General features: G+C 40.9%; 1 protein-coding gene across 13 annotated transcripts in view; it reads right to left on the bottom strand.

Annotated features, from left to right (window-relative positions):
• Positions 1 to 258: 258 nt before the first annotated feature.
• The window catches only part of EZH2 (enhancer of zeste 2 polycomb repressive complex 2 subunit), a 74,713-nt gene continuing 50,997 nt past the window's right edge, over positions 259 to 23,974 (bottom strand). For 5 of the 13 annotated variants that reach the window (XM_062191246.1, XM_062191154.1, XM_062191430.1 and 2 more), the window contains 16 exons: positions 23,602 to 23,722; positions 22,293 to 22,433; positions 20,514 to 20,616; positions 19,819 to 19,997; positions 15,490 to 15,581; positions 13,797 to 14,037; positions 11,048 to 11,217; positions 10,439 to 10,533; positions 8,753 to 8,793; positions 8,184 to 8,309; positions 7,208 to 7,386; positions 3,817 to 3,912; positions 3,169 to 3,250; positions 2,181 to 2,261; positions 1,922 to 2,006; positions 259 to 592 (listed from right to left, as the gene is read on the bottom strand). In XM_062191246.1, coding sequence (XP_062047230.1) covers positions 532 to 592; positions 1,922 to 2,006; positions 2,181 to 2,261; positions 3,169 to 3,250; positions 3,817 to 3,912; positions 7,208 to 7,386; positions 8,184 to 8,309; positions 8,753 to 8,793; positions 10,439 to 10,533; positions 11,048 to 11,217; positions 13,797 to 14,037; positions 15,490 to 15,581; positions 19,819 to 19,997; positions 20,514 to 20,616; positions 22,293 to 22,433; positions 23,602 to 23,722 — 1,893 coding nt within the window. In that variant the 3' untranslated portion in view covers positions 259 to 531. The remainder of the gene's footprint in view (positions 593 to 1,921; positions 2,007 to 2,180; positions 2,262 to 3,168; positions 3,251 to 3,816; positions 3,913 to 7,207; positions 7,387 to 8,183; positions 8,310 to 8,752; positions 8,794 to 10,438; positions 10,534 to 11,047; positions 11,218 to 13,796; positions 14,038 to 15,489; positions 15,582 to 19,818; positions 19,998 to 20,513; positions 20,617 to 22,292; positions 22,434 to 23,601; positions 23,723 to 23,974) is intronic. The other 8 variants (XM_062191522.1, XM_062191790.1, XM_062191341.1 and 5 more) reach the window with 3 other exon arrangements.

Genomic DNA, 23,974 nt, shown 5'->3' on the forward strand with positions numbered 1-23,974 from the left:
CCAACCTTGTTGTATTTAGAGGACAGATTAGAATGTACCCGCCCTGGTCTCCTGTCTACAAGACCAAGCTCCTTTCTCAGCAACCCCAGAACGCACGCCAGTGTCATTCTCTTACGTACATGTGTCTTCTACATACTGACAGGCACTACAACCATTCATTGTATTATAATTTGGCAAATTCTATCAGTTTAACAGGAACACATTTTCTGTCCTTTTCTAAAATCAGTTAATGAAGCTTGATGATAGTTGACTCAACAAACAAGGAGAAGTTCAAGTATTCTTTATTCAAAGTTGAAAAATGTACCATACTGCATTATTGCAAAAATTCACTGGTACAAAACACTTTTGCAGCTGGTGAGAAGGCAATAAAAAGTTGATTTTAAAACTCATCACTATAAATTATTCTTACAGTACTCTGCAAATTCAGAATTTCAAACTGCATTTTCTTTTTCTAAATCGCCCACAGTACTCGAGGTTCCTGAAGCTAAGGCAGCTGTTTCCGAGAGGAAGGGGAGGAGGAGGTAGCAGATGTCAAGGGATTTCCATTTCTCTTTCGATGCCCACGTACTTCAGGGCATCAGCCTGGCTGTATCTGGAACAGCATGAAAAAACAATCATCACCTTTCCAACATGTGGTGAGACTGAACACAACCAACCCTGCTTCTTACAGTATCTTAAAAAGATAAGTACATACATCCACTTACACAGTTACAAGCATTAAGGTACATTCATGGAAGGCAACACATTTCTGTGTCACTGGTAATCTAGTTAAGAAGTTGCCAGGTTCTGAACTGGAGAAACCTGTTTCATTATAAGCATTCCCCTACGCCACTACAGCAGCCTGCCCCAGGAAAGCACATCTGCATCATGATGTACAGGCCTAACACTGGAAAAATAAAACAAAAAGATAATCGTGATTTGGAAACAGTGATTTTAGCCACCAGCAAAAAAGAGCCAAAGAGCAGCTCTACACGGGTGAAAAGGTGAGGGGACAGCACATGTCAAGAGAAAAGTGTGAGACCCTCACCACTGGGTGTAGCCTCCAGGCATCCTCAAACCCCAGGTGCACCTGCCTCTCAGTGTCTAGAGCACGCTGGACTGAAGCAGAGATGACCATTCCCCCAAAAGGACCCTCACTCAGATCCCGACAATCTGTCAGTTCTCTCCTTCAACTGTGTGGTGGTGGTCTATTAAGCCCTGGTTTGCAACAACTCTTAAAAAACAGCTTCTGCGTGGGATTTATATTCAGCAACAGGATTTCTTTATTAGACAATCACCTGAATGCATTTAACTGAACACTATATAAGCTCATTAAATTTAGTCCACAGAACTTGATAAGCTGTATAAACTGCCAGCCTAAAGCCTCCCACAGGAACTGTCGGTGGTCCCAGTGTCCCAATGGTTTTACTCCCAAGAAAGAGCCCAGAGGCAGGTAGTTCAACAGTGCTTGACTTTTTAAATAATAATGTGGTGTGTGGTATTTCTAGCAACTAAAAAGATGAAGTAGATGTAAGTGTACTAACTAAAGTTCTATGCAGTATACTGGCAAGTCAAAGCAGGTGGCAGGGTAATCTATGGAAATATGATGCGATCACACTGTCTTCAGAAATGTGCCACAAGCAGGCTTGATGTGTGCACCAGGACAGAAGGACTCGCACACAGCTCTCAGCAGGCTGAGAAGCGGGGCCTTCTGCCTAGGTTCTAACCTAATTGTGTAGGTGATGCTTATTAAAATGATGAGTGGAAAACGACATCACTGTGACGGCAGGCTACAATGCCACACCGACACCGATGGCAGACAATGCCCAGTCATGCCCAATGACAGCAGATCTCGCAAAGAACTGAAAAACAGCCCTTGTCTACAGTCCACATGTAGGCAGGCAGAGCCCCCAGATCACATTAGAAATGTACTTTTACCAACCTGTAATCAAAAAACAGCTCTTCACCAGTCTGGATGGCTCTTTTAGCAAAAATACCTATCCTGTGATCTCCATTAACCATCATAACTGGAAAGAAAGATACGATGGCGTCAGAGCAGGTAGCGTTAGGACAGGCCACAAGGTGGTTACCTGACTCGGGAACTTCATACAGCTGTCCCAGAATTACTCAAGCCCCCTGTCACTGTCTAAGAAAGGGAGTCCATGTTGTCAAGCTACAATTCTGACTTCTTAAGTACCCACCTTTTGCATAGCAGTTTGGATTCACTGAATGATTTGCAAAACGAATTTTGTTACCCTTGCGGGTTGCATCAACTACAAAATCTAAAAAAAAAAAAAAAAAACAAAAAACAAATACACTGAATAATTTGTTATCAATCAATAAACAGTTATTCTGGAAATACAACTGGGTATAGTTCTTCAGGGTTTGAATTCAAAAGCAAAAAGATCATGCAGCCAACTTCAGTTCTAAATGATACTTGGGAGAAAATGCTGTTCTAAGTTAAAATTAATCATTGGTAACTCAAGATGGTTGTCTGTCTCATGCTATTACTTATCAACTATGCACTGCTGAGCAAAATGTTTCTAAAAAAGGAATCTAAATTCCTAACACAAAAAAATCCATTTTCACATGTAAAGTTATATTAATGTTTTTTCACTATACTGTCTGTGTAACATTCATAGAAAGAAAAAAATCTTGTTCTGACTGCGTTTCTCTGAGAACACCGGCACGTGAGTCTCGAACAGCAGCTGTACAAGCAGCAGCTTCAAGTTCACAGTCCTTTGGTAACAAACACCCAGATCAAGTTTTGGACGATGCTTTCAAATACAGCACTCCATGTCCTTCCCAGGTCAGACAGACCGAAGAAGGGTGCCAAGCTTACACAGCACCCAGGTTCTTGGGAAACAAGAAGGTAACCACAGTGGAGGACAAAGACTATGTCCTCGTAGCTGGAGTCTGGGCCAGCCCCCTTTGCAGAGGGCTGGGCTTGGAGAGAGCATCTCTTCCTGCACACAGTCATCTGCTCCCAGAGGAATTCTCCTGCCCCAGTGTCTTTCAAGCAAGCAGCCCATCCCTCCATCTATGCCAGCTGCCAAAAAATATCAGTTGTTCTTTGGAGGTCCTCCTTTTAGTCACCTCATGGAATTCTAACTCCATCTCCAAACACTCAGCAGAAGGCTTCTAAGTGCAACTCAGAGGAACTAAACAGGTTCTAGCTCAGAAACATACCATTGTTCAAGTTGAACAAAAAGCTGCACATGTATTTATCATATACTTTTCCTCTTCTGTCTGCTTCATCTTGAGAAATTATCTAAAAGGAAAGACATAAGAATAAAGTGTTTTGGGGTAGGTGATATAGCCTGGTAGAGCACACAAAAAGCTCATCAAGAGGATTTTTAGTCTTCCTAAGACTACTAAGCAAAGGAACACTACAGCCTCTCTTTCCCATTTGGTCTGTTCACTGATCAAGAGCAGTGACGTTTTAAGGACTCCAGCTCAAAGATGTGTCAAGTAATTATGCTTGGAGAAAATGGCTAACAAAAGTGTTTCTGCCGAGTAGAAACCACAGTCCGCAGCTTCAATACAAACTGAAGCTAGGCCTGTGATTTCTTCTCTTAACTACACCTAACCCTCAGAGCATTTCTAGGTCCTTTCCCACTAGGCTGTGAATTTAAGCAGGACAGACATACAAGCTCCCATTGTCCTCTTTCCCCAAATCATAAAAGCTACATGTGGCTGAAACTGAAGCATTCCAGTTACTAAGCCAAACCAAAATCCACAAGCCCAAGTCAAGCTGGAAAGACATTTTCTATTCATCTAATCAAACCCAATGGACTTGCCCAATGAATATGAGAATATGCGATTAGTGTGCCTTACCTCTCCACAGTATTCAGAGATGAATTCATTTTTCTGTACAGGGTCTTTGATAAAAATTCCCCAGCCTGCCACATCAGATGGTGCCAGCAACAAATGCTAGAGAACAAAAAGCAACTATATAATCATAAAGGAAAGCAAAGATAGACCTGTTTCAATGTAATTCAATACACTGTAGATTGGGTCATATGAAAGCTGCTGAGGATAGCTGGCAAACTGAAAACACCGTTGTTTTTGTTTTTTAACCAAACATGGGGTGGACACTGTGGCACAGCAGGTTAAGCCACCACTCACTCGCATTCCCTATTAGAGTGCCTAGGATTGAGTCCAACTTCCACCACAGATCCAGCTCCCTGCTAATGCACCTGGAAGGCAGCAGATAATGGCCCCAAATACTTGGGTCCTTGCCACCTCCTGGAAAACTCCGATGAATCCTGACTCCTGGCTTCAGCCTGGCCCAGCCCCAGATGTTTATAGCCATTTGGATCTTTCATAAAACAGACAGGAGGCTGGCGCTGTGGCAGAGTGGGTAAAGCTGCCGCCTGCAGTGCCAGCATCCCATATGGGCACCGGTTCAAGCCCCAGCTGCTCCACTTCCAATCTAGCTCTCTGCTATGGCCTGGGAAAGCAGCAGAAAATGGCCCAAGTCTTTGGGCCCCTGCATCCACGGGGAAGACCCAGAAGAAGCTCCTGGCTCCTGGTCGGTGCAGCTCCAGCCATTGGGGCCATCTGTGGAGTGAACCAGCAGATGGAAGATCTCTCTATCTGCTTCTGCCTCTCCCCATCTCTCTAACTCTTTCAAATAAATAAATCTTTAAAAAATATATACAGGATAATTAACTCTTACAGAAAACACAATTTTTGGTGTTGCTAGTCCCCTCCAGTTATCATTTAGTGAGGTTTTCTAGGACTGTGCACTTTTACTTCCCTATCCCACTAGTCCTTGAATTCCTTGAGTAATTAATTTACTTTCAATTTGACTTTAATGAGGACACACCCAATCATTGCCCCTTCTCCACACCTTTTCCCTCCACTCCCAGCTACTCCATTTTCAGTTCAAGCCCTCCCCAGCCCTGCCCCAACATCCTCCTGGCACTTCCCCCCTGGCTTTCCGTCCTCTTGAAGTCCTGACACTTATCCCCTCAGTCTAGCATTCTGGTGGTAGCAGACGCCAAGATCACCACCAGTGTCAATTACAGTTAGGGATTCATCCCCAAACATACTCTTACTTTTCATCAGGGCTTATTATTATGCTTTCATTCAAAACCCATGACATGTCAAAAGACTCCCTGATCACCCAGGCTTCCAATCTTGCCCTATTCTAGTCCATCCTGCCTTCATCTGACAAGTGTCCCAAATCCCCTCCTCATCAGAAATAACATAAGCTAAATATTATGAAGAAATTAAATCCACATAGGGGCCAGCGCTGTGACGCAGCGGGTTAACAGCCTGGCCTGAAGCACCGGTTCCAGTCCCGGCTGCTCCACTTCCGATCCAGCTCTCTGCTATGGCCTGGGAAAGCAATGGAAGATGGCCCAAGTCCTTGGGCCCCTGCACCCATGTGGGAGACCCAGAAGAGGCTCCTGACTTCTGATGGGTGCAGCTCCGGCCGTTGCAGCCAATTGGGGAGTGGAAGACCTTTCTCTCTGTCTCTCTCCTCTCTATGTAACTCTGACTTCCAAAGACCTAAATGCATATATAGCCAGATAGAGTTAAACTATCCAAATGACTTACAGAAACAAAAACTAAAAACAACCACCCTGCATAGCTGACCCAGACTATCAAATCTGCCATACAGACTTTGGTTCAAAGAAACAAGGAGACAAAACACAAGAGTTCTGTGTGATGCCTGAACAGAATTCCTGGTACAAGGGCACTACTAACAATAGTGGGATCTCATATAACAGTTCAGCAACCTAAGATGTTTGCCTACCAAACACACATGAACAAAAGAACAGGTAGACAATACTGGAGTAAAACATCAGGGAGCTTAGGGCCAAAACGCCCAGATTCAATTTTCTGCTATTTAAAAATCTTGTAACTTGGGTTTCCTTATCTGTAAAGTGAAACTAATGACTATTCCTATCCCACTGAGTTATGAGGATTAATGAATACACAAAGCACTTAGAACAGTGCCTGCAATGTATTACATACTTTAAAAAAAGAAAAGCTATTATTACTATAAAAACAACTAAAGATGGTGAATTTCTCCAGCACTCTGTTGTTAAAATTTCTTTTGTTCAATATTTACTTGCTGACTGCTATGATTAAAATCACCTACATGCAATTCTTAGGCTTCCAAGTATTAAAAATACTATTTTTTAATAAAGATTATTTGAAAGAGCTACAATAAGAGAGGGATCTTCCACTCACTGGTTCACTCCTCAGATGGCTACAATGGCTACAGCTGAGCCAGGCTGGAGCCAGGAGCTTCTTCCAGGTTTCCCCCATGGGTGGCAGGGGCCCAAACACCTAGGCCATCTTCCACTGCTTCCCCCAGATGCATTAGCAGGGAGCTGGACTGGAAGTGGAGAAGCTAGGACCTGAAACAGCACCCATATGGGATGCCAGTGGTACTGGCGGGGGCTTAACCCTCTGCACCACAATGCCAGCCCCCAAAATACTATTTGATAAGAATGAGTCTCTATATTCTGAAAGGAATCATCAACCACTTATTTCCATTAAGGAGACTAAAGAATGAACTACTAGTTCTATTACCTAACATTAAAAAGGAACTCAAGTCATGTATTAAGCCATTAGTAAAATGCCTGAAACCACCAACGGTCATTTCTAAGAATTTACTGGCTTGGGGCCAGTGCTATGGCACAGCGGGTAAAGCCACTGCCTGTAATGTCAGCATCCCATATGGGCGCTGGTTCGAATCTTGACTGCTCCACTTCTGATTCATTCAAGTACTGGCTGCTCCACTTCTGATTCAGCTCTCTGCTATGGCCTGGGAAAGCAGAAGATGGCCCAAGTCCTTGGCCCCCGGCACCCACGTGGGAGACCCGAGAGGAGCTCCTGGCTCTCGGCTTCAGATCAGCGTAGTTCCAGCCGTTGCGGCCATCTGGGGAGTAAACCAGCAGATGGAAGACCTCTCTTTCTCTGCCTCTCCTCTCTCTTTCTCTCTCTGACTTTCAAATAAATAAATCTTCAAAAACAAATTTACTGGCTTATCATAACACTTAAGTAAGGTATTCTATGGAAAACTTAAGAAGGAGATTGCATTACTTGGAAAAATCCAAGTGTATTATTCAGAGAAAAAACATTTTTGGTTTCTCGTCAGCTGTGCCATTCAATGATCATGTTTACTTTTTTGCTCCCAGCTGAATGATCTAGGACTATCCTGACCTTACATAGTTACCAAAAAGACCTTCTTGAAGTTGACAGTTACCTTTTTGGAACCCCGCTGAATACTACAGTTTTTGCAGGACACATTTTTACTGTCCCAATGGTCAGCAGCTCCACAAGTAAGACAGAGGTCAGGGTCACACTCTCGGACAGCCAGATAGCACGGGCACTGCTTGGTATTGCACTGCGCTTTGCAACGGCATCCAGGAAAGCGGTTTTGACCTTAGAGAGATGTTCATCATCATCATCATAATCATCATCATCATCACATGCAAAAAAGGGCACAAAGGGAAGTATCACAGTTGGGTTGGGTACCCAACTGATACATGTAGCCCTCACAACCAACCACCTAATTATCCATCCCACTGTATAGATGAAGCAACTGAAGTAACAGCAAAGTATAAGCAGTCCGTACCAAAAAAGACCATCACTGAGTTCTTGTTTCTCCATTTTGTATTGGTAAATGGTATATAAGGTTCTATGATTATAAAACAGGTGTGAAAGAAGGGTTGAGACTACGAAATATCCATGGTCCACGACCATTCTAAAAGCTCATAGTTCTAATCACTTCCTTAATATCCCAGCTTTGTGTGCAGCTTCATTAAACAATTATAAAACTGTATTAGCCTTATGCTATATTTCTTTTCTGAAAACTGAAATCCTCCTAACAATCTCTGGTGCCTCAAAATTATTTGGTAACTACTAGATTCCCGTTTCATTCTGTGCCAACTTTATTATGATTTAATATAAATGATCAGAGACAAAAGAAAGATTAAGTTCCTTTAATGCAATTTGGTCTGTCCTGCACACACACATACACGTTACCCAGGAGAATGAATGGACACCAGCACAGTGCCAGGTATGACACTCAATAAATGACTGTAAGATAAGATTTCCTAAGTAAACAACAAGGGAGCCACTCCCGTGTCCTTTCGTTCTGATTTAAATCACTATTTTAAATTGCTGGCCAAAGGTCTCCTTAGTTCTCATGCAATTGCATCAAAGCAACAAATACTTACACTCTGAACTACACTGACAAAACTTTTCACAAAAATTTTGTGCTATCACACAAGGGCACGAACTGTCACAAGGCTGCCGTGGATGATCACATGGTTGATAGTTGTAAACATGGTTAGAGGAGCCATCTGAATAAAGATAACAGCAGGCAGGCCCATTAATCCAGGGAGAGGGAAAAGGATCACACACAATGAACAAGAGTACACTCTTCCCTACCACCTTTGGAGCTGTACTGTATTTACAATGTTACACATAGTCCTGTTTAAAAATGATGGCAAAAGTAACCTCCCACCCCTAAGTGCTCAGGAGCTTTGCCACTAAGTCTCAAAGTGCATCTTTTCCAAACTGATTCTCCTTTTACCAATTAAGTGACTCACTCCATCCAATCAGCTGTCTCTTTACAAAGAGCACTGCTTGGCCATTCCTCAAGAGACACCCTCCATTTATACAGGTTTGATGTACAAAAATCAATTCTATCACAGCAACCCAAACTCTAATGCAGGCACTATTCTAAGTCAAATGAGAACAGACATTGTACAGCTAATAATGAAGGTGAATGAAAGATGCTAACCCTTTTTCAGTTGTATCTTTCTGCAGTGTGCTGCCCACAACCTGCAAAAAAAAACAAAAACAAAAACAAAAACAACACACACACACAAAGAAAAAAAAATACAAACTTCACATAAAGCTAGGGTACAGGGTCACAGCTACAAATCCAACAGACAGCTGCTTTGATGGCTCAGTCTGTGCCATTAACACAGCAGTGCTTTAAAGCCAAGTTACCACCGAAGAGTCACACGCTATCCAGCTTCTATTTGCCATTAGTTAAGAGCAACTCCCAAACAGCCTGATCACTCAGGCTGCCTAAGGTGTGCTGAGAAGCCAGGCTGGTGGCATCACTTTCTATGCTCATCCACATCACCTGCTCAGGACTGATAAGCAGATACACTTGGTGTAGCAGCAAGTGTCTATACCTACAGATTTATCTGATGTGAATTATGCTGATACTATCTCTTGTTTCAAGCATCATTAATAATCTAGCTGAGCTACCAGGTCAGAAATTCAATCGAAACTTCAGAAAAATCTACTAAAACCTAAATACCTGTGAGAAAATCTTAACAATTTAAGTTCTCAATTAGGATGACTTTACCTTTATTAAAGAAACGTACTAAGAGCCTATCTAATTTTTAAGCATATGTATGTGTTTCCTTACCCACTCAACTATGCTTCTCTTTTAAAGGAGGCAAGCATTTGGCCTAGTGGTTAAGATGTTTTTGTACCGTATCTGTGAGCCGGGCTGATTCTAGTTTCCTGCCAACAGAGCAGCAGTGATGGCTCAAGTAGTTGGGTTTCTGCCAGTCATGTGGGAGACCAGGATTGAGTTCCCAGCTTCTTGCTTTGGCCTGGCATATTCCCTGCTGTTGTAAGTCATTTGGGGAATGAACCAGAAGATGGGAGCCATCTGTCTCTTTCTCTGCCTCTCAAATAAAATGAATTAAAAAAAAAAAAAAAAAAAAAAGATACACTCCCTATAACTAACCTGGAGCTCACAGTAGGAACACCTATCAAAACATTTCCTAAAAAATGCTAAAAAGGGCCAGCGCCGCGGCTCACTAGGCTAATCCTCCGCCTGCGGTGACGGCACCCCGGGTTCTAGTCCCAGTCGGGGCACCGGATTCTGTCCCAGCTGCTCCTCTTCCAGTCCAGCTCTCTGCTGTGGCCTGGGAGTGCAGTGGAGGATGGCCCAAGTGCTTGGGCCCTGCACCCCATGGGAGACCAGGAGAAGCACCTGGCTCCTGCCTTCGGATCAGCGCGGTGCGCGAGCCACAGCATGCCAGCCGCAGCGGCCATTGGAGGGTGAACCAATGGACAAAGAAGATCTTTCAGAGTCTCTGTCTCTCTCACTGTCCACTCTGCCTGTCCAAAAAAAAAATGCTAAAAAGGGACTATTTATGTAGCCTTTACTGGGGGAAAAAAAAAAAAAACTACTAAATCATTTATGTTTTTGATAACCAATATACATTATGGTAACCAGAACTTTTATGATCTATATCATTCCACATGTACTGATGGCTGTTGTATTCTTACAGAAAAACAGCAACTGCCAGTGGAAACACGATTTCACAAGTATGTTTTTGAAGACAGTCTGAAGCTGTTGTATAACAGCCCAAGTAGAAACTGACCACTGCGCCTTTACTAAGCGCCTTGCCTGCAGCACCTATTCTGACTTCTCTCAACAGCCTTCCAGCAGACTTACCGGTGTTTCCTCTTCTTCTTTCTTGGAGGGGTATCGACATCCTCAGCGGGAGCTGGAGCTATGATACTAGATTCTTTGACTCTAAACTCATACACCTGACAAGAGGCAGTCACAGTCATGAGTTTTTGAAGCAAATCATTTTTATACTCATTCAAACCAAAAAGACTTGTCTCTTCTTGACACTGCTAAATGCTGGGGATACAGGAGAAATAATTGTCCCTACCTTCAGGTAGCAGAGAGTAGCTGCAATTATTTTCTGGTCAAGTGTAGTGATGCTGGGGTGAACACTGTGGCGCAGCAATTTAAGCCACCACTTGGGATGTCCACATCCCATATCAGAGTGCCTGGTTTGAGACCCGGCTGTTCCACTTCCAATCCAGCTTCTGCTAATATGCCTGGGAAGGCAGGGGATAACAGCCCAAGAACTTGGGTCCTTGTCACCCACTCCTGCGTTCAGCCTGGCTCAACCCGTGTTGTCAACATTTGGGGAGTGAACCAGTGGACTGAAGAGCTCTCTGTTTCTCCCTCTCTGTCACTATGCCTTTCGGATTAGTATATACTTATATCTATATTTGGAGCTCTTATAATAATATGAACAGTTATTCTTACCTGTCTACATGTTTTGGTCCCAATTAACCTAGCAATGGCACAGAAATTATCATAGTAAGTGCCAATGAGGACTCTAAACATCGAGGCTTCAGCACCACTCCACTCCACATTCTCTGGAGGTTCAATATTTGGCTTCATCTTTATTGGTGTCTGACATCGAGAATTTGCTTCTACAAAATCAAATGTAAACAATGGTCAAAAAATAGTGATTCAAAGAGGTTTCACCTCACCCTGGGTAGAATGATCACATACAGAAATCAACTAACAACAGATGCTGGCGAGGATGTGGGGAAAAAGGGACACTAATCCACTGTTGGTGGTAATGCAAACTGGTAAAGCCACTATGGAAGTCAGTTTGGAGATTCCTCAGAAACCTGAATATAGCACTACCACATGACCCAATCATCCCACTCCTTGGAATTTACCCAAAGGAAATTAAATTGGCAAATAAAAGAGCTGTCTGCACCTCAATGTTTATTGCTGCTTAATTCATAATAGCGAAAGACATGGAATCAACCTAAATGCCCTCAACAGTAGACTGGATAAAGAAATTATGGGATATGTACTCTATATAATACTATACAGCAGTTAAAAAAAATGAAATCCGGCCATTCGCAACAAAATGGAGGAATCTGGAAAACATCATGCTGAGTGAAATAAAGACAGTCCCAAAGGGACAAATATCTTTTCTCCCTGATCGGTGACAACTAACTGAGCACCTAAAAGGAAACCTATAGAAGTGAACTAGACACTATGAGAAACAGTGACTTGATCAGCCCTTGTCCTGACTGTTGAGGAACAACTTACTATTTTATTCCTTTTAGTATTTTTTGTTCTACTTAATACCATTGGTTGAACTCTTTAATTAACACACAATTATTCTTAGGTGTTTAAATTTAACTGAAAAGTGATCCCTGTTAAATATAAGAGTGGAAATAAGAGAAGGAGATGTACAGTTCAGCACATGCTCACTCAGACTTACCCCTATTGGTAGAGCTAGAAATGTACCAGGGGATTCCAAATCAATCCCATCAAGGTGGCATGTACCAATGCCATCTCATTAGTCAAAGTGATCAGTTCAAGTTCATAATTGATCATAATGATAGGACTAAGTGTCAAAGGGATCACATAAATAAGACTAGTGTTTGCTAATAATAAATGATAGAATTAAAAAGGAGAAAATGATCCAACATGGGAAGTGGGATACACAGCAGACTCATAGAATGGCAGATGCCCTAAACAGCACTCTGGCCTTGGAATCAGCCCTTAAGGCATTCAGATCCAGCTAAAAAGTCCATGAGTGTTTCTCAGGCATGGAAAGCCAAGACATTGTGGCAAAAAAAAAAAAAAAAAAAAAATTAATTAAATGAAAGGTTTCTGTGAGTGAGATCCCAGTGGAAAGAACAGGCCATCAAAGAAGGAGGTACCTTTCTCTGAAGGGAGGAGAGAACTCCCACTTTGATTATGACCCTAAGGTCGGAGTTTGTGAACTTGAGAGGTTTCCATAGCCTTGGAAGCTCATGACAAGAGCCTCGGGTGATTACTGACGTCATAAATAAGAGTGTCAATTGTTAAATCAACAACAGGAGTCACTGTGCACCTACTCCCCATGTAGGATCTCTGTCCTTATTGTGTTGTACTATGCAAATCAACTACTACTAGTAGTTACTAGTTTACTACTAGTAGTAAAATTACTACTCAAACAGTACTTTATACTTTGTGTATCTGTGTGGGTGCAAACTGTTGAAATCTTAGTATATACCAAGTTGATCTTCTGTATATAAAGAGAATTGAAAATGAATCTTGATGAAAGAATGGGATGGGAGAGGGCGTGGAAGTTGGGATGGTTGCGGGTGGGAGGAAGGTTATGGGGGGAAAAAACCACTATAATCCAAAAGTTGTACTTTGGAAATTTATATTTATTAAATAAAAGTTGAAAAAAAATAGTAATTAGAAATAGTATCAAGTAAAACTCAGGATGCGCTCAAGAAAAAAAAAGCAGGAAATAGGGGCCAGCGTGTAGCACAGCGGGTAAAGCTACTACCTGCAGTGCTGGCATCCCTTATGGGCACTGGTTCATGTCCCAGCTGCTCTACTTCTGATCCAGCTCCCTGTTATGGCTTGGGAAAGCAGCAGCAGATGGCCCAATCCTTGGGTGCTGTGGAGACCCAGAAGAAGCTCCTGGCTTTGGATCAACCCAGCTCTGGCCATTGCAGCTATTTGGGGAATAAACCAGCAAATGGAAGACTTTCCCTCTCTCTCTGCCTGTTAACTCTCTGCCTTTCAAATAAATAAATCTTTAAAAAAAAAAAAAAAGCAGGAAATAATCATATTTTCAATGAACTAAGTCTAGAAATAATAGTATCAGTAACTAAAATCCAATCAGTAAAATACTAACTCATCAGTACTAATTTTCTCTCTAACCAAAACAAATCAAAGAACTTCAAGAACACTAAACCACATGCATGATCTAAATTTCATGATGCCCTGTCTGAGAAAGTACATAGCACAAAGAGACAGAATAAGCTGCATTATCAACCTTTCAACAACCCATAGGCCAGAGTAGGAGTTGGGGGCAGAAAACAGCAAGAACAGTTCAGCTTCACATCCCTGAATGATGTTCTGTGGTCTTGGACTTCTGGTTATATTGAAAACTAACCAACTAAGAAAAGTATCCAATACATCCTTAATCTTCCCAATATGAGGCTTTGAAAGCAATGGTAAAACCCAGTTATTAGATGTGCCTTACCAGAAGAACTAGAAGTTTCATCTTTTTTCTCCTCTTCTTCTTTATCATTGTTTTCTCCCCCAGTTTCAGTTCCCGCCTCCCTATCACTGTCCGTGTCCTTCGACTCCAGCACATTGATGGTGGGGGTGCTGGGTCTGCTACTGTTATTAGGGAGCCGTCCTCGTCTGCGACCCCCTGGGCGTTTTGGGGGGGTCTTTATCCGCTCAGCAGTGAGGGCAGCAGCAAACTCCTTTGCTCCCTCCTACAAAATGAAAAAGGTAGACATCAGGGTAAAGTTCAAAAATCATTTTGGTGGAAGAGCAAAAAATAAAGACTGCATAAGACAAATTAGTCAAGACATCCATCATAATATCCATTTGTCACAAATAAACATTTGTATATGCTTTGTTTTGATCTGCTTTTGATAATTTGAAAACTTTAGATAAATATGGGTTTAATATATTGTCAGGCAAGACAGTTATGTGTAGTGAATTTGTGAAATATAAACTGATTATAATTAAGTTAGACCATAAAATAAATTATGTATATACAAAGATAGTTATTTCTATATTTATATTTATACCTATTTAAAGGAACATCTTTACAAAAACAGTAACATGTCTAATGTACATTAAGTCAGATTCCTACTTCAGGAGTTAAGGTAATACATAGCCCTTTATGGTGGTGTTTACTTAAAGAATACAACACACGTACACAAGCTTGACTTTGTCACTTCCTGCCATACTCTAAAAACATCAGATTCCTTTTTTTTCCTGTGAGGGATAAGCTGCCACAGGAAGACATGAAAGGAACTTCAGGAACAAGTGTCTGAGGGTTACAGTTCGCAGTATGAGGTACAACAATCCAGTCTCAGAAAGTATAAAACAATGGTAAGAGAGCATGGTTTAGAGAGACCACAGAAACATTTTAGATGAGCCAAATACAATTCTGCCTTGTACAGAATATTACAAAATATGCTCAAGAATTCTGTTTTTTAGTGGAAATAGAAGGGAGAAGTTTGAGAGTAGCCAACAGTTTTATACTTCATTCTACACAAACCAAATTGCTTAAAAATAGGATACCTTCTGCAGGTGCCATTCAATGAATCTTCTGTCCAAAATCCAACAGGCAATTTATACCCATTTAGTTCCTAGGTAGGAGTGGCTTGGTTCAAAGAGGGGAAATGGTAAAAATAAGATAGTACCCGTAAAAAACAACTTTCCTACCTCATATTTTCCTAACCCCTTACCTTGTCTCCATCACTTAAAAAAATAACAACAACAAAAAAAAATTGGGATCTATAATACAGCTCAAACTACAGTGCTTCTAAAGAAACTCAAAGAAAGAATATGGCTATGAGAAAGACTTAGGAACTACAGCATAAGATTACTGCGTTTCTGGTTTCTAAGTGGGCTACCTGTACTCCACATTCTCACAAACTTTGTAGAAGGTATGAGTCCTTGAGCCTAACGACCTTGAAATGTTGCTGAAGAGATAACACAGATAAACAAAAGATAATAAAAAATTAATGAAGGACTAAAATGTGTGGTACGTGGGCTATGAAAGAAATAACATGGGTAAGAAAATCTACCTATTATATGGCCAATAAAAGTATGGGTACAGACAATGTTAACACTGACTTTATCACCTCCACCAAAGTTCAAAGTTAAGGCTTCTCAAATACCCTCTGGAATAATAAAGCACTAAGTCTTACCAAATGCTGGTAACACTGTGGTCCACAAGGTTTATTGTCTAGAGCTGTTTCTGTGTTCTTCCGCTTGTAAGTGTTGGGTGTTGCATGAAAAGCTGCAAAATAAATTAAACATCAATATCAAGTACCCATATACAACTGTGAAATACTTTGTCACTTTTTTTTAACTTCCCTGGGAAAACTAATGATAATAGACTGTAACCTTCCTAATATGTGGTTTACATTACTTTATACAACTTTCCTTCAAGTTCTCATTGAGCTATTACAATGTATTCTCTGCTGTTGCTCCTTCTCCTCCTCCAACCCTAAGCAGGAAGGCAACACAGTAAGTTCCAGAATGATTAGTAATTTCTTTTTTCCTTGCAAACAGAATTGATGCACGTAAACTATAAATTATAAACATATTTCAAGTAAGTCTTTACTACTCTCCATATGAGCAGCTGATATTCACAAAATAAAATCAGATTACTATTTTATCAACAAAATTCTGACACCTACAATTTCTTGATTTCAGCAATAAATTATCAAATGGAGAGTAAAACAATACCACTTATTAAAACTCATTTTTTTAAAGATTTATTTATTTATTTGAAAGGCAGAGTTACAGAGAGGCAGAAGCAGATAGAGAGGTATTCATCTACTGGTTCACTCCACAGATGGCCCCAACGGCCAGAGCTGCGCCGATCCGAAGGCAGGAGCCAGGAGCTTCTTCCAGGTCTCTCATGTGCATGCAGGGGCCCAAGCACTTGGGCCATCTTCTACTGCTTTCCCAGGCCATAGTGAAGAGTTGGATTGGAAGTAGAGCAGCCGGGTCTCGAATTGGCACACATATGGAATGCTGGCACTATAGGCAGTGGCTTCACCCGCTACGCCACAGCGCCAGCCCCAAAACTCATTTTTAAAGGTAAAGAGGACAGGTACTAGCACTGTGCTTTAGCAGGTAAAGCTGCCACTTGGGACACCAGCATCCCATATGGGTGCTGGCTCAAGTCCCAACTGTTCCACTTCCTATCCAGCTCTCTGCTATGGCCTGAAGTAGTAGATGATGACCCAGGTCCTTGGGCCCCTGTACCCACATGGGAGACCTGGAATAAGCTCCTGGCTCCTGGCTTTGGATCAGCTCAGCTTTGGCCATGGCAGCCATTTGGGAAGTGAACAGAGGATAGAAGACCTCTCTCTCTCTCTCTCTCTCTCTGGCTGTACCTCTTCATCTGTCTTTCAAATAAATAAATAATTCTTCGGGGAAAAAGAAAGAAAGAAAGAAATAACCTAGGGAGAGCCTGTGCCTTTAGAGGAAAATACAAAGGTCAGATAAAAGACTTTAAAAAGATTTAAGTGTGTGAAACTTAAAATTATCAGCCCTTATCTCTACTATTGACCAAATATTTTTTCTACTATTTGTTGAATTCTTTACTTAGCAGAGAGTTAAGCTTATGATTATAAATGATTATAAAATAAACTGAAAGTATGTCATAAAAATTAAGAGTAAGAAAGGAGGAAGGAGGGTAAGAGACAGGGTAGGGTGGGGAAGTATCACTATGCTCCTAAATCTGTATATATGAAACACATGAAATTTGTTCACCTTATAGATGGCCTAACAGAAGCCAGGTATTTCAACTATTTCGCACACATTAATTCAGAGATAAAAAAATACCTCTAGCACAAAATGCTATGTTTAACATTTATTTTAATAACTTATTTTATATAAAAAAATGCATGGTGTGCAAAGTTCATGTAAGGCAATGAAATACCTTAAGAATTTGTTTAGGTTCAATTATGAAGAAACTGGCTCTAGTACAAGAAAGGAAGGTGCGAGGGCCGGCCAATGCTGCGGCATAGGTTAAGCCTCTGCCTGCATTGCAGGCATTGGGACTGCTCTACTTCCGATCCAGCTCCCCTGAGAAAGCAGCAGAAGATGGCCCAAGTGCTTGGGTCCCTGCACCCACGTGGGAGACCTGGAAGAAGCTCCTGACTCCTGGCTTCAGCCCTGGCCATTGCAGCCATTTGAGGAGTGAACCAGCAGATGGAAGACCTCTCTCTCTCTCTCTCTCTCTGTCTCTCTCCTTCACTCTCTGTATCAAATAAATGAATAAATACATTTAAAAAAAATGAAGAAGATGAAGGGAAGCTGCGCCTGGTAACTGCTGCAGGTGGCAGTCTATTGTCCTACGAAGGCCACCTGTATTAAAGTGCAGTATTTCTCTTCTCTCCAGCTTAAACATGTTCAAGGTTCACCAAAATTACTCATCTCTGAAGAGCACAATGAAATAACTCTTATAATAAGGTGTAAAAATAGTACCTTATTTTGCTGGTTCATGTGTACAAAAGATACATTAAATGCTATAGCTATAAACAAATTGGAAAGAACTTTTCAATGACTCAAAAACAGAGCTCCCTCCAATTCTTTTCTTATGACATCTAAATGCAATTTACAATATTATTAACAAAATGGTGGTGTATAAAGAGGAATTAAAATGCAACTCAAGACAATCATTTCAAGGGCTGTGTGAAAATAACACAGTTTAAGACCAAACATTTGATAATCGTCCAATGCCTAAAGCAAAAAAATGGAAGACTTACTATAGATTATACTACCATATCATAAATTTAAACTAGATTAAGAGTACAGAGCATAAATGTTTTAAAAAAAGGGGGCGGGGGGGCTGGTGCTGTGGCGTATTGTGTAAAACCACCGCCTGCAGGGCCGGTGCTGTGGCTCACTTGGTTAATCCTCTGCCTGCGGCACCAGCATCCCATATGGGTGCCAGATTCTAGTCCCAGTTGCTCCTCTTCCAGTCCAGCTCTCTGCTGTGGCCCGGGAGGGCAGTGGAGGATGGCCCAGGTGCTTGGGCCCCTGAACCCGCATGGGAGACCAGGAAGAAGCACCTGGCTCCCGGCTTTGGTTCGGCGCAGAACTGGCCATAGCAGCCATCTGGGGAGTGAACCAATGGAAGGAAGACCTCTCTCTCTCTGTATAACACTACCTGCCAAACACACACACACACACACACACAAAACACCGCAAGTGGTGCCAGCATCCCATATGGATGCTGGTTCAAGTCCTGGCTGCTCCCTTTCCAATCCCAATCTCCGCTGTGGCCTGGGAAAGCAGTATAAGGTGGCCCAAGTCCTTGGGCCCCTGCACCCACGTGGGAGACCCGGAAGAAGCTCCTGGCTCCTGGCTTCAGATGAGCCCAGCTCTGGCCATTGGAGCCATTTGGGAAGTAAACCAGTGGATGGAAGACATCTCTCTCTCTCTCCCTGAATCTGCCTCTCTGTAACTCTGCCTTTCAAATAAATAAATAAATCTTCTTTAAAAAAAAAAAAAAAAAAAAGTAGGGACACAAAACCCAAAAGGCAAAGCAATGTGAGGCCATTTAGTGCAGGGTCAAAAGCATCTAGAAGTATTACTATGCCATAAACAGGCACCCTAAAATATAATACGGAAAAAGTTGAACTATATTATGTAAACTCTGAAAATTAGGAAGTATGAAATATATTTTCAAAATATATACCTCAAAAGTAGTTGATACTTTTAAAAATGTACTTAAAAATAAGGTCCAGTTAACTGGAAAATTACTAAGAAACTTCATTTCCTAAAAATGTCAGGGGAAAAAAGTATTATTGGATGTATCATAATTCATTAAGAACATTTCATGCTTTGCTAGTATACAAACACGGGTATTTAAAAAGCAACTTACTGGGCCGGCACTGTGGCGCAGCAGGTTAACGTTCTGGCCTGAAGCGCCGGCATCCTATATGGGCACCGGTTTGATACCTGACTACTCCACTTCTGATCCAGCTCTCTGCTATGGCCTGGGAAAGCAGTACAAGATGGCCCAAGTCCTTGGGCCCGTTTACCCACATGGGAGACCCGGAGGATGCTCCTGGCTCCAGAACGGCGCAGCTCTGGCTGTTGCGGCCAGTTGGGGAGTGAACCATTGGATGGAAGACCTCTCTCTCTGCCTCTCCTCTCCTCTCTCTGTGTAACTCTGACTTTGAAATAACTAAATATATCTTTAAAAAAAAAAAAAAAAAAGAAAAGAAAAGCAACTTACCCAGAGGATCAAAAAAAAAAAAAAAATTCAACACTAAGTAGACAAGAACTAATATAGCATCTTTTTAGCCAATTTCTTTAAAACAGAAGTCTGAATTAAATGTGTGTAAAAACAATCCTCAAGCAACAACATAAAAATAACAATACAGAGTTCATAATGTATTTTTCAATCTTAACTGTAAGATTCAATAGAAAATTCTAGTTGTAGTAAATAACATTATTTGAGTTGCTTTAAAACATAATTCCACAACAAGAGATGGAAAATGAAAACGTACAATAATTGCACTTACGATGTAGGAAGCAGTCATATTTAAAACATCGCCTACAGAAAAGCGTATGAAATGAATGTAAGCTTTGCTCCCTCTGAACAGATTTAGCATTTGGTCCATCTATATTGGGAGTACATTCAGGAGGAAGTGCACCTGGGAGCTGCTGCTCGGTGAGTTCTTTGTATCTGACAGTAACCAAGAAAAACGTAAGTAAATATAAAAGAAAAATCACTTTTTCAAAATAAAGTTTCCAAAAGGTTTCCATGTATTATTTTAATGTTTACCTTGCCTAAAACAAAAAGGAATATATCTAACACAAATCAATCTTTATATAGACAAAGAAGCAATTAGATATCAAGAATCAAATTCAATGAAATGATTCAGGTATATCATGAAAAAGGATATTAGTTTTAATTAATCATCAATGTTACTAAACATTCTGCTAGTATCCGGAGAAATTTTCCTCTAAATAGACTGCTATAAATTTTACACATGTATATAGTGTATGCACATAAATATAAAAGCATTTATTCAACTATAATGTTTTATAGTGTAGAATACCACAGATAAATATATTGCTTCAAACATCTTGCCCACACTATAAACAAGTAAGTGGCTATATTTGTTGCATTTGTAAATAAACGTAAAGGAGAGTTTCCACAGCACACAAAGTGAGACTATCTCGGAAAAGCAAATCTTACTTTTCCTTTAGTTCTTCTGCTGTGCCCTTATCTGGAAACATTGAGGAAATGGCTTCAAAAATTTTATCAGAAGGAAATTTCCGAGGTGGGTGGATTTCTTTATCTAAATAGGGAAATATGAAAGGGGGAAAACATGAAGAAAACAAGTTTTCAATCTTTCATTTTCTATACATAACTATCTCTATAACATAGTTGATTTTCTAAGAAATCATCAACTTTTTGTTTCACTAACATATTTTATGTGTATTTATGGAATGTGCATATGTCAAACACAAAATTCAAATACAAATATGAAAAGTTTTCAGAGTTCTAGAAGGGGCCAGAGCTATGGCGTAGCACGTAAAGCCGCCGCCTGCAGTGCCAGCACCCCATATGGGCGCAGTTACAGTCCCAGCTGCTCCACTTCCGATCCAGCTCTCTGCTATGGCCTGGGAAAGCAGTAGAAGACGGCCCTAGTCCTTGGGCCCCTGCACCCACGTGGGAGACCCGGAAGGAGCTCCTGGCTCCTGGCTCCAGATCGGCACAGCTCCAGCCGTTGCGGCCATCTGGGGAGTGAACCAGCGAATGGAAGACCTCTCTCTCTGCCTCTCCTCTCTCTGTGTAACTTTGATTTTCAAGCAAAATAAATAAATCTGAAAAAAGAAAAGGGTTCTGGAAGACAGGTTCTTTTTTTTTTTTTTTTTTTAAAGATTTATTTGTTTATTTGAAAGCCAGAGTTACAGAGAGAGAGAGAGAGAGAGGAGAGGTCTTCCATCCGATGGTTCACTCCCCAATTGACCACAATGGCCAGAGGTGCACCGATCCAAAGCCAGGAGCCAGGAGCCAGGAGCTTCCTCTGGGTCTCCCATGTGGGTAAAGGGGCCCAAGGACTTAGGCCATCTTCCATTGCTTTTCCAGGCCATAAGAGAGAGCTGGATTGGAAAAGGAGCAGCTGGGACTAGAATCAGTGCCCATATGGGATGCCGGCGCTTTAGGCCAGAGCATTAACCTGCTGAGCCACAGCACCAGCCCCTACGTTTTAATCCCAATCATGCTACTAATTTTGTCACTGGGCCTGACTGCTTACTTAACTACTTCAGTCTGTCTCCTCACCTGTAAAACAAAGAGTTTAAACTAGATCACCACTAAGGTATCACTTTATTATTTAAAAAAAAAAAACAAAAACAAAACAAAAAAAAAACTATGCATCTTTGAAATTGCAATTTTTCCCCAAAGAATTCTATGCTGCTTTAATATGATCTATGCCAAGCAGAAAATATCAAACACAGACTGTGTTGGGACAGACTACTTTTTGGAGAGTCATAACTGACTCAGGGGAAGAAAGGCATAAGTCTAAAGTCACTTATATTTTGGTTATCATCATGGAGTTCAAGGTTCCATTTCTCCCCAGTAGTGTGATCTTACGGATCTAATAATATCCACCTTATGGAGTCTTTATTAGGATTAAGATGATGCATATGAGGTGATTAGCATACAACTGATACGTATATAGTATATGCATACACACACAAAGCAATATAGACATACAGAATGTTATATTACAATGATGGTTAAGATAATTGCTCAGATGCTCACAGAAAAGATTAGTTTCCTTTGCTAACAACAACGAAAACACAAAGATGCTCAAATGCAGGATGAAATGTTGCAAATAATATTCAAATTTTGATACTACTATCAATGTGATAAAGAGAAGAAAAAGAAGAAACTAATTTCTACATTTATTTCACTATTTGAAAGAAGAGTGTAATGGCTACACAAAAACCTAATAATCAAGCGTACCATCTCGGTTGTCCTCTAGATCCTTCTGTTTCTCTTCTCTGTCATCAGGATCATCTCCATCATCGTCGTCATCATCATCATTGTATTGACCAAGAGCATTCACCAATTCCACAAAAATTTCATCATTTATGAACCCACATTCTGAAATTTGTTAAGGGATATCAGAAATAAACAGAGGAAAGTGGCAATGACAAAAGTTTATGTATTCCTTTTCTAGTTTGGAAAAGGCCATAGCCTATCAGTATTATAAAAATTAGTATTAAACTGGGAGGTTTGGGGAACAGATAAGATCATTTTCAAGACTGTTCTTAATCAAAGTTAGGAAAGAGAATTTATCTTTAATACTTGTCACTTTTTCTTGAAATCAAGGCCTAGCACTAACCCAATCCTCTACAATTAATTATAGCTTTAGCCCCCTCCCAAACAATGTATCTGTCCTTAAATTGATTATAGCAGGTATTGGTTTACACTAAGAATGAAAATGAATGAAAATGACATTGCAAATATCACCCTCCTTTCAGACACTTTAGCATAACCTCCTAAACACACACATACACACACATAGATTCTAACAACTGAATTTCAGGTGTTTCTATAGTCCATTGCAGAAGATAATTTTGAGCAGTAGGGCCATGTGCCACAGAAGCAGAGCCCCAACCCTAATTAATTTTACTAGTAAAAAGTCTTAAAATCTAGATACCCACGCAATTTCTATTTGATTTGCCTGTTACTGCATTATAATTTATGCTAACCAACTACAGATAAGTAAGTGGCAAACATGAGCCTCCAATTAAAAACAAGGAAGGGGCAGATACTGGGTCTAGTGGGTGGTTAAGATATCCACATACTGTATCAGAGCACCTAGTTACAGTCCTGACTCTGCTCCCAATTCCAGCTTCCTGCTGATGTAGATCCTGGAAGGTAGCAGGTGATATCAAATACTTGGATTGTTGCCACCCACATGGGAATCCTGGATTTAGTTCCTGGCACCTGGCTTCCACCTGGCCCAATCCCAGCTGTTATGGGCATTTGGGGAGTGAGCCAGCAGATAGACACACTCACTCTCACATATTCCCCACCCCACCCCCACCCCCCGCCTCAAATAAAGCTTTAAAACTTTGTTTTATAAAAACAGGAAAAAGATTGAAAATATTGGGTTTCTGAGCCTATGTCAGTCCTTTGAGTTTGGTGTAAATTTTAATTTTATTATTAAAAATGATTCTTCATACCCTATGTTAAAAAAAAAAAAAAAAACAAGGTTATCTCTCAATTCTTTAGCCATTTTTGCAAGAGAATAAACATGGCTCACCTCTATCTCCGTGTACTTTTCCATCATAATTTTTTATTAGTTCTTCAATGAAAGTGCCGTCCTGGTCTAGAACTTCATCCCCCATATAAGGAATGTTATGTAAAACAGTTTCATCTTCCACCTAAAAGTTAAAAAAAAATTAAAAACCAGACTTAATCTTAGTATTAAAACATTTTTAAAATGGCAATGTACTATAACTAAAACACAACTTTTTTTCTTAAGTAGATGTCTTTACCCATTGTACAGAATTAAAATATCAGTCATGAGCAGGTGTTTGGCACGGCAATTAAGATGCTACTTGGGGGGCCAGTGGTGTGATATAGTAGGCTAAGCCTCCACCTGCAGAGCCAGTATCCCATATGGGTGCCAGGTC

This window comes from Lepus europaeus, chromosome 1 (genome assembly GCF_033115175.1).
Source record: "Lepus europaeus isolate LE1 chromosome 1, mLepTim1.pri, whole genome shotgun sequence".
NCBI lineage: Eukaryota > Metazoa > Chordata > Mammalia > Lagomorpha > Leporidae > Lepus > Lepus europaeus.